Source organism: Manacus candei, unplaced genomic scaffold (genome assembly GCF_025592945.1).
Source record: "Manacus candei isolate 608988 ecotype Guabito, Panama unplaced genomic scaffold, ASM2559294v1 h1tg000016l, whole genome shotgun sequence".
NCBI lineage: Eukaryota > Metazoa > Chordata > Aves > Passeriformes > Pipridae > Manacus > Manacus candei.
Genome location: NW_026138064.1, coordinates 2,079,526 through 2,092,997, shown reverse-complemented (window position 1 = coordinate 2,092,997; position 13,472 = coordinate 2,079,526). Strand labels below are relative to the sequence as shown.

The following is a 13,472-nucleotide window of genomic DNA, read 5'->3' as shown; positions in this document are numbered from 1 at the left end:
ATCCAATTACTATGCTGTGTCCAACACTGCAATACTAGAAACATTTGTCTTAAAAGAAATTGTCATGAAAAGGAACAAGTAAATAACAGCACAGCTGTTTTCTTTCATAAACATCTTTAGAAACTAGGCCTTGTAATGTTATTTTTGAAATTGCCACATTCACCCGCCACATTAAGTTATTAATAGCTTGCCTGCCTCTGGCATGAAAACACATCTTGTTAAAATAAAGAGACTCTTTTATTCTTAGACTCCAAAACTATAAATATTAGTCAGTAAAAAATATTAAAAAACTCAAAAAATCCTAGAAAAAAGTCCATAAAGGGTAATAGATTAATTCTGACACAGTCCCTATACAGTTATACTGGAGAATATAGACAGAGCATAGAACCAATGATGTATTATTTTAACACAGAGTGTGCTTTTTTTTTAAGGGTTTTTGCATGGTCCTCTCCAAGGGTAGATTCACAGGACACGTATGTACAGGAGTGAGATAATGCCTGGCTTTTGGTGTTTAGTCACTAAGTCCTCTGCTAATCAGACAGAGACAGATTCAGATGGCCTCATTCCAAATGACACTGACTCCAGAGCAACAACGGAGTTTCTCTAAATTGGTGGGGGGATGTGTGCCAGAAAAAGGTGCTTAGCTTTCAAAGCAAGCACAAGTAATGGGTAGCGGGACCTTGAGGCAGCTGCTGGCAGTTAAAGTGCTGATTCTTTCACGTGTTACAGTGCAAAACAGTGAAAACTGAACACTATTTAAATTAATAAAAAAATGCACCACAGACACCGTATCACTAAGAAAGCCAGTAACTTTACTGATTTGTCTGCAAAATACAAATTATACCTTATTTCCAGCAGGAGAATCTTTTGAAATTTTCCCATTTTTGTTCACTACAGACAGCTGAATTAAGTCCCTTGAGATACACAGATGTGGTTTAACTTAGTTATAACATCTTGTCATCTAGTGGCGACAAAGTCCAGCTTATGCCGCTGTGAGCCTCTACTTTAATATTTGTTGCAAATGCTTGTATGCTCCCATTTACAAGCTATTTTGTTATCACCATTGTTTTATGGAAGCAAATCCCCATGAAAGAGAAGAAAAAAAGAAAAAAAAAGGATACAACAAACCATCTGAAGCAATCCAAGTGTAATGCCTGCAGTAATCCAGGTCTGATAATAGTTAATCCACAAAGGACTCTGGTACTGCATTTTTTATTTTAATTTTTTTTTTTTAATGACTTACTTAACTGACCTTTTTTTTGAATCAAACTGAGGTACGGATCAGTCTGAGGTATGACAAGGGAAGGCAGAAATGCAACACCTGATTATGAAAATAATCAAACAGATACTTTTGATGCAGAAAGTCTGTGGCTCAAAGCTTGGATTGCTCCACATCTTTGGTTAAAATATATTAACAAAAGCCTTTTATCACATCTACAGTCTGAAGCATTCTAACAGACACCAATGTTCCATCAGTCCTTCAAGAGACCTGTAGTGGCCAGAAATTAATGCCATATAACCGACGACATCACAGCAGATGGCACAAACAGGAACAGATGAAATATGCCATGTTTAGGCAACAGCCTTTATTGAGGTTTCAAGTGGCTTTTAAAAAATTACAAAGCATTTACCTTCCACGCAAAGTAAGAAGGAAAACAAAACAGCTGTTAGACTATAGATAAAAGAGGGTATATAGGATAACACATACAATACAAAAGGGTTGACATCCTTGAAAACAGCCCATGAGTTCTTCTATTCGTATGCTCACTTTACCTGAAAAAGATCTGAGGACAACAGATAGTTTTTATATTATTCATTAAAAATTGCTAAATTCCTCTTCTGGGAAAAATATAAGCCATTTTTGTTATAAAACGCAACTTTTGAAAGACACTGAAATGACAAAAACTTTACTGCGAATGGCTCAATGCGTACAATATACATGTTGTGCAGATAGGGTATATCATATAATTGTCACCAGCAATTAAACACTAACTGACAACACCTTTTAATAGGGGTTAGCTTAGCTATAACAATACTTGCAGATGTCCAGAATGCCACTTCAGGTGTTTGAACTTACAATTAAGAATGTTGCCTAAAACATTATATAGCATGGGTTAAGGTAAAGTAAATGTTAATACTCTTTCAGGGCTCTGCCCCAAACTCCTTAAATACAAAGGAATCACACAATAAACCCAAATTAGCTTTGCAAATACAATAAATGGTAAGGTACAGATAAAGGAACAAGAAAGGTAGACAGTTATAGTTTACAGAAAGTGACTTCACAATCAAAGTTGTGCTTCTTATCATTAGATCAGTTTGCAAATATGCATTATCCCCCACAATTTTGCCAGTATAAGTTAGTTGCCCTCTGCAGCAGGAACAAGAGGGCTGACTGGCAGTTGTTTTCACGTGATTCTGTTCTACTTGTGTTTATACAAAAATCACTGTCAGAGTTAATATAAATTGCCCAGGCAATACTTTTCACGCTACTTTCTGCTTAGTTACTTGCAGTAATATATTACACTGCATCTTCATTAAATATGATATCTTTTTTTTTTCATGCGTTGCTGAGGCAAATCGCAAGGTAAACTATTAATATGGCTATTCTTCATATATCAATAGACCAAATCCCCTTCCCCACTGACAAGTTTCTACTACAATACCAATAAAGTTGTATTTTTTTCTTGAAATGACAAGGTACATTTGTGATATATTTGCATATTTTTGACACACCAAAGTTTAAAATTCTCAGAAGAGATTATGTGTATAGATTCATCTGAAGGTGAAGAAAGTGGTTTCAAAAACAGGTCTTTTTGTGTTTTAAACTTAATCATGGGCCCCATTTGACTTTTTTTTCTTTTTGTGCTTTTTTTCTTTTTGTTTTTGTTTTTTTTTTTTTTAAACATGCGTATCTTTGTTTACCCTGCAGTTTGCTCCACGAGATAAGATAGACGCATTAGTAGCACAGTATTCTGCTTAAGGAGTTTCCAGATTATACACTAGCCCCTGCACGGCTGAGAGTGCCTGTAAGGCAGGCTTCTGTAAAGTCATGATAAGTGAAGAGCCTATGTCCTAATGCACACTGTAGTCTGATCATCATTCTCTACTACAGAGAGGTACACTCCATCATTGAGCAGTGCACAGCAACTGCACACATAGCTGGAAAAAAGAGTGTGGATTTCCCTTAACAAAATATTTTGTGTTGACATTTCACTGCCGCAGCTATATCCTTCATCATGGTGTCAGTGTATGTAGGCGAGACCTGGAAGGACTCTTGAAAAAAGGAGATATATTACAGTTTTACTATGGCACTAACATTTTGCTTAAACACTTTTCCCCTCCAACAGAAAGATTAAACTGAAACACTTGAATACACCATTTTTTCTTCTAATAAACAAGAGGGACAAAGAGGGACCTGAAGAAAATGACACGTTCCCTCTGGTCAATCTATAGTCAAAGGAACAATATGAGGCTGGACAAAATGTGGATGCCATATGCTAAAGCAAGTCCTGCTCCGGTGTAAACATACAGGGAGCGTTGCTCAACAACGTGCCCACTGTTAGATGACGTGACTGCAGAGGTCCGTGAGAACCAGGGACCTGATGGCCAACATTGGCTGTGTAAGATCAATCGACTTTGAATGATCCTCTAACTGATGATGTCTCTAGAAGTTTTATGTCTGTGAGAGAGGGGAGTAATCTTTATACAAGGCACGTTTGTGCTGATCCCTCCCTTTGCCTCTCTCTGCTGCTTCAGCACATATTCACTTGCACTCACGTAGCTGACAGCCGTTCGAGCTGCACACCCAATTCTGACAGGCAGAATACCAGCTTCATTAATGAGAAAGGGCCAAGTTACGCCACTTTGTCATTTAACCCATGGAAAACTACAAGATACGCAGGACATTAAGTAATAGAAGGGCCCTTAACTTGTACAATGCACAAAACAGCATGAAAGAACTTATCAGTATATACAATGGATCGCAGTTCACCCAAATGATTGTAAAATGCTGTATTAAAATGATTTAGGTTGTTACACCATGGGTAAAGTCTAACTGTTTACAGATCAGTCTTTCAACAGCTGACTTTGATCTGTAAAATGTATATGCAGTAAAAGAAAACCGAAAGAAAATAGTTAAATGTGCAACTGCACAAATATAATTCCCCACTATTAAGATAACAAAAACTTTTGCTATTACCATAATTATTATATATATTAGAAAGCTATACACAAGCATGTTAATTTCACAGATTTTTTTAAAAGATTCTTAATATTTTATATAATTAGAAATACACATTTCAAAACCAAAACTTCTGCAAAGAGAAAACAGTTATCTTGGTTAGCAAAGCATGGAGTTCCTCAAGGCTTAGGGTAGTGCTTTCTATACAAAAAGTCCTTTTTTGTTTGTTTCTTCAGGACTGTTTAAAAGATTAGCAAAGCTTTCAAGGAAAAAAGAACACATTTTGGCTTAAGGAAACTACAAAAGCCACAAATGCTTTGCAAACTCTGTCTTACTTCTTAATATGAAAATAAGCAAAATGTAATGTACATATTTGTATACCTTTTTTTTTATTTAATAAGTGATGCAGACCCAGAATTTTTAAAATTAAATATATCAGCCCTCGAACTCAACATTTTTACAAGTATGGTCCTCTTTAAACGTTTTGATCCTTTTTAAATGAGTCCCATACTCTAAAAATATGCTTGCATGTTTGTGAGCATTTTCAGTATGTTAGGTGACCCAGTCTCTTTCTAGCATCAATTCATGGCCACCCAACTGCTGGGTCTGTCAAAACATCTGTACATTTTCTATATGTTGCATAACAGCTGCTTTCTCTCTCAGTAAAGATCTGCCATTTCTGGCAAATGTTTTCCTTTTGTCTATTTACATGTAAATAACGTTGAACCTGCAACATGACACTATCTATTGTAACATACATTTTGCAAGGGAGCACAACAGTGAAAAGAAGTTAGCCTTAAAATCTAGTTTGTACAAGTGTTCTGTTGTACAACTCAAGTGCTAAGCTTATCTCAGCATTTCTGTTTATCCTTATACTGCATCACTGAGGCAATTTAAAAGTACTTTTACAAAACAGAGTACCTGACTTTTTTTTTTCACACACAGCACATATAATGCATATCGACCCCTCCCCCCTCCCCCCATTAAAGTATAGCACACACACACTGCAAGAAAAAAAAAACCAACTAATAGGTAATAATGTTATCATGTTGCCCATCCTTCAGAGAGCCGCATGCGCTTGACAGAGGGGCTTTCCCTTTCGTCCGGCGAAGGTCTGGTGAGTCCAATGGGGGAGTGGAATTCGTTCCGGTGATCTTCTCGGTCACTTCCATCATAGGAACTGCTACAGCTGCTCAAACTGTCAACAGGAGATCTCCCCGCCTCATGGCGCGTGTGCTGTGGGTATCTCGATGGTGTGGTGGTACGGTCTCTAGGAGGAGAAACAGGTTCTGACTTGATGTTGAGGCTTTGAGTAGAAGGCAGGGAGAGATTTGTACTCTGAGATAAATGAGTGCTAGTGCAAGCTCTGTAGGAGGAAAGGAAACCCAGTTACAGACGGAGGAGGCATGGAGCCCCCAGATATGCACAAACACTCACACAAAACACCAGTGTAAAGGCTCGCGCAGGACAAGTGCGCACAGAGAGCATGAGGACTGTTGTAAAGGCAGAATTCACAAATTCCAGGAGATGAAAGCACCACAATGTGGTTGACTTGAGTGGGACATGACCTCAGTTTGGAAGGGCGTCTTGCTTTCAATCTCTCTGTATCCTTTTATTTTAAAATCAAGTGTCACCACAACTTTGGCGAAGCGAGCCTTTGCACTGTTGGAACCACCTGCAGGTTTCTGTGTAACTAACGCTGTGCGTGTGTATGCACTGGCTGAGACAGGGGAGGCATGGGCTTTATGCTGGGATGAATCCAATTAAGTTGAATGCACCCAACTGCTTTTATCGCTCTTCATTTTGACATGCGACTTCAGATGCAAAACAGAAACAAAAAGAAATCTGGTCTGGTACTTTTTACACCTTTTCCTTTCAGAATAGAGTTAAAATTACTGATCCTAGCATAGACAGGAATAAAATAGCATAGACATGTGAGAATTGAGATATGATTCTACAGTTTAAATCTATGAATCTGTAATTCAATCCAGAACACTTTTGCATAAACTACCAAAGAGAAGCTGAAAAGTAGTGTCAGAGGCCTATACTGTTTGTATGTAGGAGAGACAAGCTCAGAGGATACTGGTAGCAGACAGAATACTTTTTAACTGAAACTTTTTAACTTTTTCAAGGCAAGCTGTATAATTATTCTAAGGTCTTTTTTTTTTTTTTCCCTATGCATTTTTGTGGACAGGTAATGGTAGAGGAAAGATGAAACAAGCAGGGAGGAGAGTGAATACTGAGAACATGCATTATCTCTGGAAGAAATGAGCTCACTTGTATTGGCAAAATATTTTGTACAAAAGCACCACCTCCTGGCAAAACCTGACCTTTTGTTATTAGAATAGAGTTCTCGACATGCAAGTTCCATGTTCCAAGTTCCACTTCAGAGACCATCTGCTAGGCTGAAGTTAGTGTCTAACCCCAGAAACACAGTTTCAAGGTTTCTACTCATGAGTTTTTATTTATACATGGGGAGGAAGGCAGTAGGGGCAACAGACCACTTGGCTTCACAGGATTTTAAACCCAAAGCCATATGCAGGCATTTTAATGCAAGAAGGTGCAACCCTGGGATTTGGAAGCAATTTTTAAGCATGTAGAAGACACAGTTAAGTTTAGATGTGGTCTTTTTGTTTATTGAAATACTCCACTTTTCCTGGTATCTCATCAACTGAGAACTGAGATTAGCTTAAACAACATTTACTACTATGATGAAAGACAAAATGGATTTTTTTTCTTCTGACAGATTTAAAATAAAACTACATGGCTTCAATATTGAATGATATCAGCTGCTTTTATCAGGAATTACTGCAGTGTTTAATAATGAATGGATCCTGTTAGAAACTAAAGAGAACAGGATGCTCTACCTCCAATGGCTTTTATCTACCCTTCATTCCTATACAGATGATAGTGCCAAATCTGCAACAAGCCCTTTCATAAATTATGGAGTGCAAGAGTAATAGCACTCTCAGTAGCAAATGTAGCATTTATTGTTGTGTTTTTTTTGTAAAGAGTACATTTTCTTTGCTTTTGCTTTTGTAGATATTAAATTAACACATTGAGAACACTGTAAATATAAGACTTTGCCATTCCAACTTAGTGGAATATTCCACTCTTCCTGAAAACTTGTTAAAAAGAATCCAATAAGAATCAAATATACATTTATACCCCTTTTTTATTTTGCTTTTAATTTCCAGTGACTTAATTTTTCAGTTGCTTAGGAGATCCTAGGACTTTACCTGAGTAAACAAGCTGTCAGTTTAGCATGTATGATAAGATTACATATGATTTTAGATGCTAAGCTTATAGCTAAACCTGAAAGTCCCATTATAAAGGATGGTGGAGCCTGTGGATTTGATTTAGAAGTGTTTGATTTGAGCAAATGACATGTCACTTTGCATGCTGGGGATAACTAAAAAGCCCATGCTAGATAAAAATAACCATATTCAGTCAAATGTGTTCACATGGAACATACTTGCATTCTGTCGTGTGACAGCCCCCAATGGAATAAATCTAGAGGGATAAGCTGAATTTTCAATGAAAGATAGCTAGTATTGCTGTACTGCAATATTGCCTTTTTAACAGTGCTTCAGAAGTGAATATGAGAATGCATTTCTATAGACTTTTCTACAGACTCCTTGTGATTCACTAGCAGGGTTACATAAATACCCGGCATACAAATTGGAGGCAGTTTTATAAATGCTTCAGGTTGATTTGCATTTTGAACATTTTTTTTTTTAAATGAACTTTAAAAAGTTTAAGAAGTCATTTTGGCAGGTCAGGACTGAATTTTTGAGGTTTAAAACAATATAAATAAATTGCAGCAATTATTTTTATTCACAATATTTTTTTTCTTTTTAAATATAGTCTTTTCCTGCTGAAACTATTTCTGAGTTTTAATATCTATTTATTGGACTGTAATTTACATTATTTCATTAACATTTTCTGAAATATTTTTCTGAGAATCTCATCTAAGCTAAAAAGGTCTCTTACAAGGGAAACCTACTGTTACACATATATGTGAATGGTGAAATAATATATATTTAGGTGCAGCCTTTAGATCCATATTCTAAACAGAGGATTGATCTCTATTTAGAATAGAAGGTCTATTATAAAAAAAGAGAATTGTGCCTGTTACAAAATGATTTAATTTCCTGTATACGTGTGTGAGTGTACAAACAGCTGCTTGCACTGATATGTATCAATGCATATTTTACACTGTTGCTTCATGTAATTACATGATTTTTGTTCAAGTATAACCTGTTTTTATCATTTCAAACCTACACTAAATTCTCTGGAAAACAAATAAGATTTGAATACAGGAAACCCACTGAGAAAATAAAGGAAATGACTTCAAATGTTTGTGTATAATTATGTGCACTCAATAGGTGCCTGGCAGTCCACTCATGTTGACATCATCACCTTTTTCCATATATTGTATGAAAATACTTCATTTCATGGGGACAATGAAGAAAATGAATGTTTTAATTTGGCACAGCAGTTCCTGTTGAGACCAGTGTAGTGAAAATGTGATGTTTATTTAGATTATGATGGGCACATGGAGAAATGCTGGTTCCTATCTGGGTTCCACATGGAAGAACTACACAGCTCTGCTGTGAGAGGTGGGGAGCACGACAGGGTGTCATGAGTTTGGAAGGGAGTTTGGTTCTCACTGATGCCAGTGAGATCAGTTCTGTGTGTGTCTCCACCTGTTTGAATCTCCAACTGGTATTGAAGCTCAGCATGCACAGGTAGAAGTGCAGGTCTGAGTAGGTGACGAGTGAGGACATGAACATGCACCAGGTAGGCTTTTCCAGGAGGAGAAAGTAGTCTATTGAAGGAAGACGGAGCCTGACATACCTACACACTTGCATCTCTAAATTAGTTTACTTTCTCATTTCATGTAATTTTTCTCCATAAATACAAGTAGTGAACCATTGAAAATTCACTGCAAAATTTAGTTATGCAACTTTAGTTACGTGCTAATTTGTAGGTAGGAGAACAGAGGATATTTTTGACTTGCTAACAATGCAACCTTCCTCCCCTTTGTTTTTTCTTTAGGTAGATTTTTTTGTTGTTGTTTGGGTTTTTTAATATATATTTTTTTGGTCAAAGTAACAGCAGAATAAGAATTTCTGTGTCAAGGTATTTTGATTAGGTCTCACACATTAGGATTTACACTTTTTAAGAAGACCTTTCTAAACAAATAGTAACATGAAACTGAATCACTGGAACATCTTATTTCCAATACAGGCATAAGAATAAAAGGCTCAACCCAAAATATATGAGCTTTTTATTCAACACAAGCAGACTGGCAGAACTGATACAAATTCATTAAACATGATGTCACTGTACATAAATTTTTCAGTAAAAATGCTTCAGTGGAGGATATTTGCCCATATTTAGCTGCAGTTATTATACAAACCAAAATAATCATTGCTAAGTAATAATCTTGCTATCTAAGGGTCACAGAATAAGTCAACAGTACATATGACTTTGGAAAACTTCCATGTTTGGAAATTTGGAATTTCCATGTAATGGATTTGTGACTAAAAAATTTGAATCCTTTATTACAAAGTTTGGAATGAATTTCTCTTCTGGTTATCAGCAATTAATTTCTGTTAGACTCTTTGGTATATGTGAAACAAGCAGTAACCCTCTCTGTAAGAGACATTGAAGCAATATTCAGATCAAATCCCAAAGTCTGGGAGGGAATGATTTTCAATAGAATTTGTGTGTATCTTTTTCCAGAGGCAGACTCATTTAAAAGACCATGAAAATACCATTTTGCTTTTTAACCTAAAAAGTTGAAAAGTCTATCTTGTTTTAATGTTCCAGTTATATCCAGGCTCTACACTGTTATGCTGTTCACCAGGCTCTGCAAAATGCCAAAAGCTGCACAGACAGGGAAAATGAACCCTGTCCTCAGGTATTTGCCCTCAAGTAAACCAGCACTAGTATGGCTGTTAATTGCAGAGTCAACCTGAATTAAGAGCCAGGTTGCAGAGATCTTTTCCAATTACCTTAAAGATGGTTCTGACAATGCTGCTGAAATTGTTGGGGACTTATCTGGAGCATGCTAATACATCTAACCCTGTCCTATTCTATTACTAACCAAATTCTTCTGTCAAGCACTGCAGAAGTAGAGTTGGTTTTCACCTTTAGACTTTGGTGAAAAACAAAACCTGAAGGAGAACTAGAATGTCTCTTCTACTAACTCACCTGTTTTCCCACAGATCTTTACAGCCTACTGTTAATAACAAACATCTCACAGTTACCAAATCTGTTCAGTATAGGACCTGAGACAGCAAAGTTGTCAAAAGCTTTCTAGATGTAATTTCTCAAATATATGAGGATGACTGTAATTTTGTTTGATTTTTAAATCTTCCTGCAAATTCTAGCTCAGCTTGACACGGACTGAATATATTCTATATAATTTCAAGTTTTTCAAATAATCCAAAAGTTAGCACAGGTATTTTTGCATGCAGAACTCAGTGACTAAAATAAAGGTTTATGGTTTTCTCCAGAGATAGAAGACTTCTCCAGAACTGTCACTGAAGCAGCTTTCATAGCTGAATTCATTTACAAATCACTGAAAGAATATTAATAAAAATAGCAACTCAGAATATATTCCACAGCCACAGTCTAATGACTTTGACGTTCTGTGATATGGATTAGAAACAAATCATGATGTGTGACATATCTGAAAAGGCATGTAGTTAGTTTAGGATTTAATTTATACATTTTTTTGGTTAACCAAATAGCCTTATTACATTCTTAGGTATGCCACTGAAAACAATCAGCTTATTGTAAATTTATACATCGATATCAAATGTGAGCTTTCAATCCAAGACTTTATTTATGTCTTTAGTTGAACCTTTAGTCTGAATGCTGCCTCAGAAATGGTGCAAACTCAAAAAGAAAATAGAAGTGTAAGAGAAAGATATTAAGACTATTTCTTCCTACCTCAGCAACTACTTCAATTGTATATTTTTATATCATTAGTATCTATATATACTTATTTATATAGAAATGAGTTTTAATTTTTTTTTCCTTTGAGACACTTGTACAGCTGTCCTTAAAAGCCCAGATTGTCTGTACGTGGTAAAGATATCAGAATAAGTTACAAAAAACATTTGGATAAACTAGAAGGAGAATTTTGAAGTTTAAGCCACATTTATAGTATTAAACAGTTCCACATTATGGCAACCATCTTGAAGAAAAAATAGTGTATGTGCAAACACCTCTTTCTGAAAAAAAAAATTCAAATGCATCTGAATTAAATTACCCCTCATAAATACACTTCTGCTGTTTTCAGCTTCTATTTTTGTAATTGAAATTTTTAAAATTCAAACATGTCTACTCATACAGGCCTATGTGTGCCACACTGGTGCCTGCCTACGTTCTTACTCAATAGAAATTGAAGATATCAGAATTTTTGAAAATCATACACCTGTTCACTTCAATGAGCCAAGACACTGCATGTTCAAGCATTAGGTGATCTCTCTCTGTGAATTTTCACACTTCTAAAGATCGTGAAATGATTGAGCAGAGTGCTTCTCCAAAACTTGAATAAATGCCTCAAAATTAGCCACTAGAGGACAGGAATACCTGTCCTCCTCAACACCAGCACATCACAATGACTTTTGTGGGCTCACAGTTCTGAGGCCTAATTATGCTATTTTCTCATAGAAATAATTTCCAAAGAAATTAAACTTGAATGTCAGAGTTGAGCAGAAGGGAGTATGTGATTATTAGATTAGGTTAAGGCTTTTAATCTCAGGTCAAATAATTGTGTAATTCTTACTTGATTAAAAATATTTAGAAAAATTTCAAGTTTACTGTAAATGTTTGTGCTACAGTAACTGGAAATAAAAAGCATAAACAGCAAAATATAGCAATAGTACAGTAGGTGTTCAGCTTGGTTTTAGTATTGAAAAAAAATGCTATTCAAAGAAATAAAAACTAAAACATAGAGAATACACTATTGAGAAAATGTCATGGACACAGAGTAGCTACTTAGCAAACTTTACATTGAATATATAGTTCCAGTTTTGCAAAATGGAATTTTTACACAGAGTAAATAATGTGCTGATATGTTATCTTGACATATTTTACATTTGGAATTACTGGGGAGACTGAAGTCATTCTAGGACAGTAAAAGAAAGAAAACACTGCTTACCCCAATTGACTGAGGGCAGATGGTGGCATGTTGTGTAGGTGTTGCTGTTGCCAGCCAGTCACAGAACCAAGATGAAGAGCACTGGCTGTGTTAAACCCAGAGAGAGATGATATATCTGCACTACTCAGAGAATATTCTGGATTTGAAAACAGAAAGACAATAATTAAGAGAGAATTAAAGAGGAAGCAATTAAACAACAACTAGCATAGTAATGTTCACGTCATTTTATAAGCCTTTTAATTTTAATTACACCAATCACATTAAGTTGCAGCAGAAAAAGCAAACCTTCCTCTTCCCTGAACTCATTAACTTGGGAGCAAACAATACACTAATAATTATTCTGTAATTTAGCAGGGCTTTACTGGGTTTGAAAGATCCAAAGCATTCTTAGACTGTATATCCACCATAACTACAGATGCACTGTCAGAAAGAATTGAAGAACATAATATTTTGGTTACAGTCTTCTTTGCAGAACCCAGCAGGAAGCCTGTTTCTGAACAGTAGCAATACACAACAGGAATTGGAATGGATCTCTGGAGGCTTCATTTCTATGCCCTCCCAGGTAACTCTGTGATAGCCCACAAAGTTACTGAACTCTGGTGTGGAGACACTGAAGCTGCTCCTTCCCACTACCCTCATGGTGTTAGGATGGTGCACTCAACCACATGAAATTACTTCTAAAGAAGACTAAGAACTGTCTTTTAAGTTACTTTTTAAAAAAAATTTTATTAAAGCCAAGGAAAGAAAGCTACCAAATCAGTCTTCCATTCAAACAAGACAGTTGACTTCAAAATAGATGTGTCTGAAGTTAGTGACAGGTACAGAATAAGCAAATGTAGTGCAAAAGCATATCAGCTATGAATTTTTCAGTTTCTCCCAAGGAACATTAGCTAATTCATTAGTACTAAGATAGACACTTGTCAGCACCTTGCTCCCTCCCCCATCCTTTGCATCCTGCATGCATACTTACCAGTACCATATGTTGTTGAGATTGCTGATGGGTATCCTCCCATCCCTTGCCCTGGTAGAGTAGGAGTTGCTACGGAAACCACTGGAGTAGCCAATGACTGAGCAGACTGGGAGTTATTTATCCTTTGATTCTTTTAAAGT

At 36.1% G+C, this 13,472-nt stretch overlaps 1 protein-coding gene across 14 annotated transcripts in view; it reads right to left on the bottom strand.

The window, feature by feature from the left end:
* Positions 1-791: 791 nt before the first annotated feature.
* MEF2C (myocyte enhancer factor 2C) overlaps positions 792-13,472 on the bottom strand; it is a 135,871-nt gene continuing 123,190 nt past the window's right edge. For 11 of the 14 annotated variants that reach the window (XM_051782637.1, XM_051782636.1, XM_051782640.1 and 8 more), the window contains 3 exons: positions 13,333-13,462; positions 12,363-12,498; positions 792-5,546 (listed from right to left, as the gene is read on the bottom strand). In XM_051782637.1, coding sequence (XP_051638597.1) covers positions 5,225-5,546; positions 12,363-12,498; positions 13,333-13,462 — 588 coding nt within the window. In that variant the 3' untranslated portion in view covers positions 792-5,224. The remainder of the gene's footprint in view (positions 5,547-12,362; positions 12,499-13,332; positions 13,463-13,472) is intronic. The other 3 variants (XM_051782648.1, XM_051782645.1, XM_051782646.1) reach the window with 1 other exon arrangement.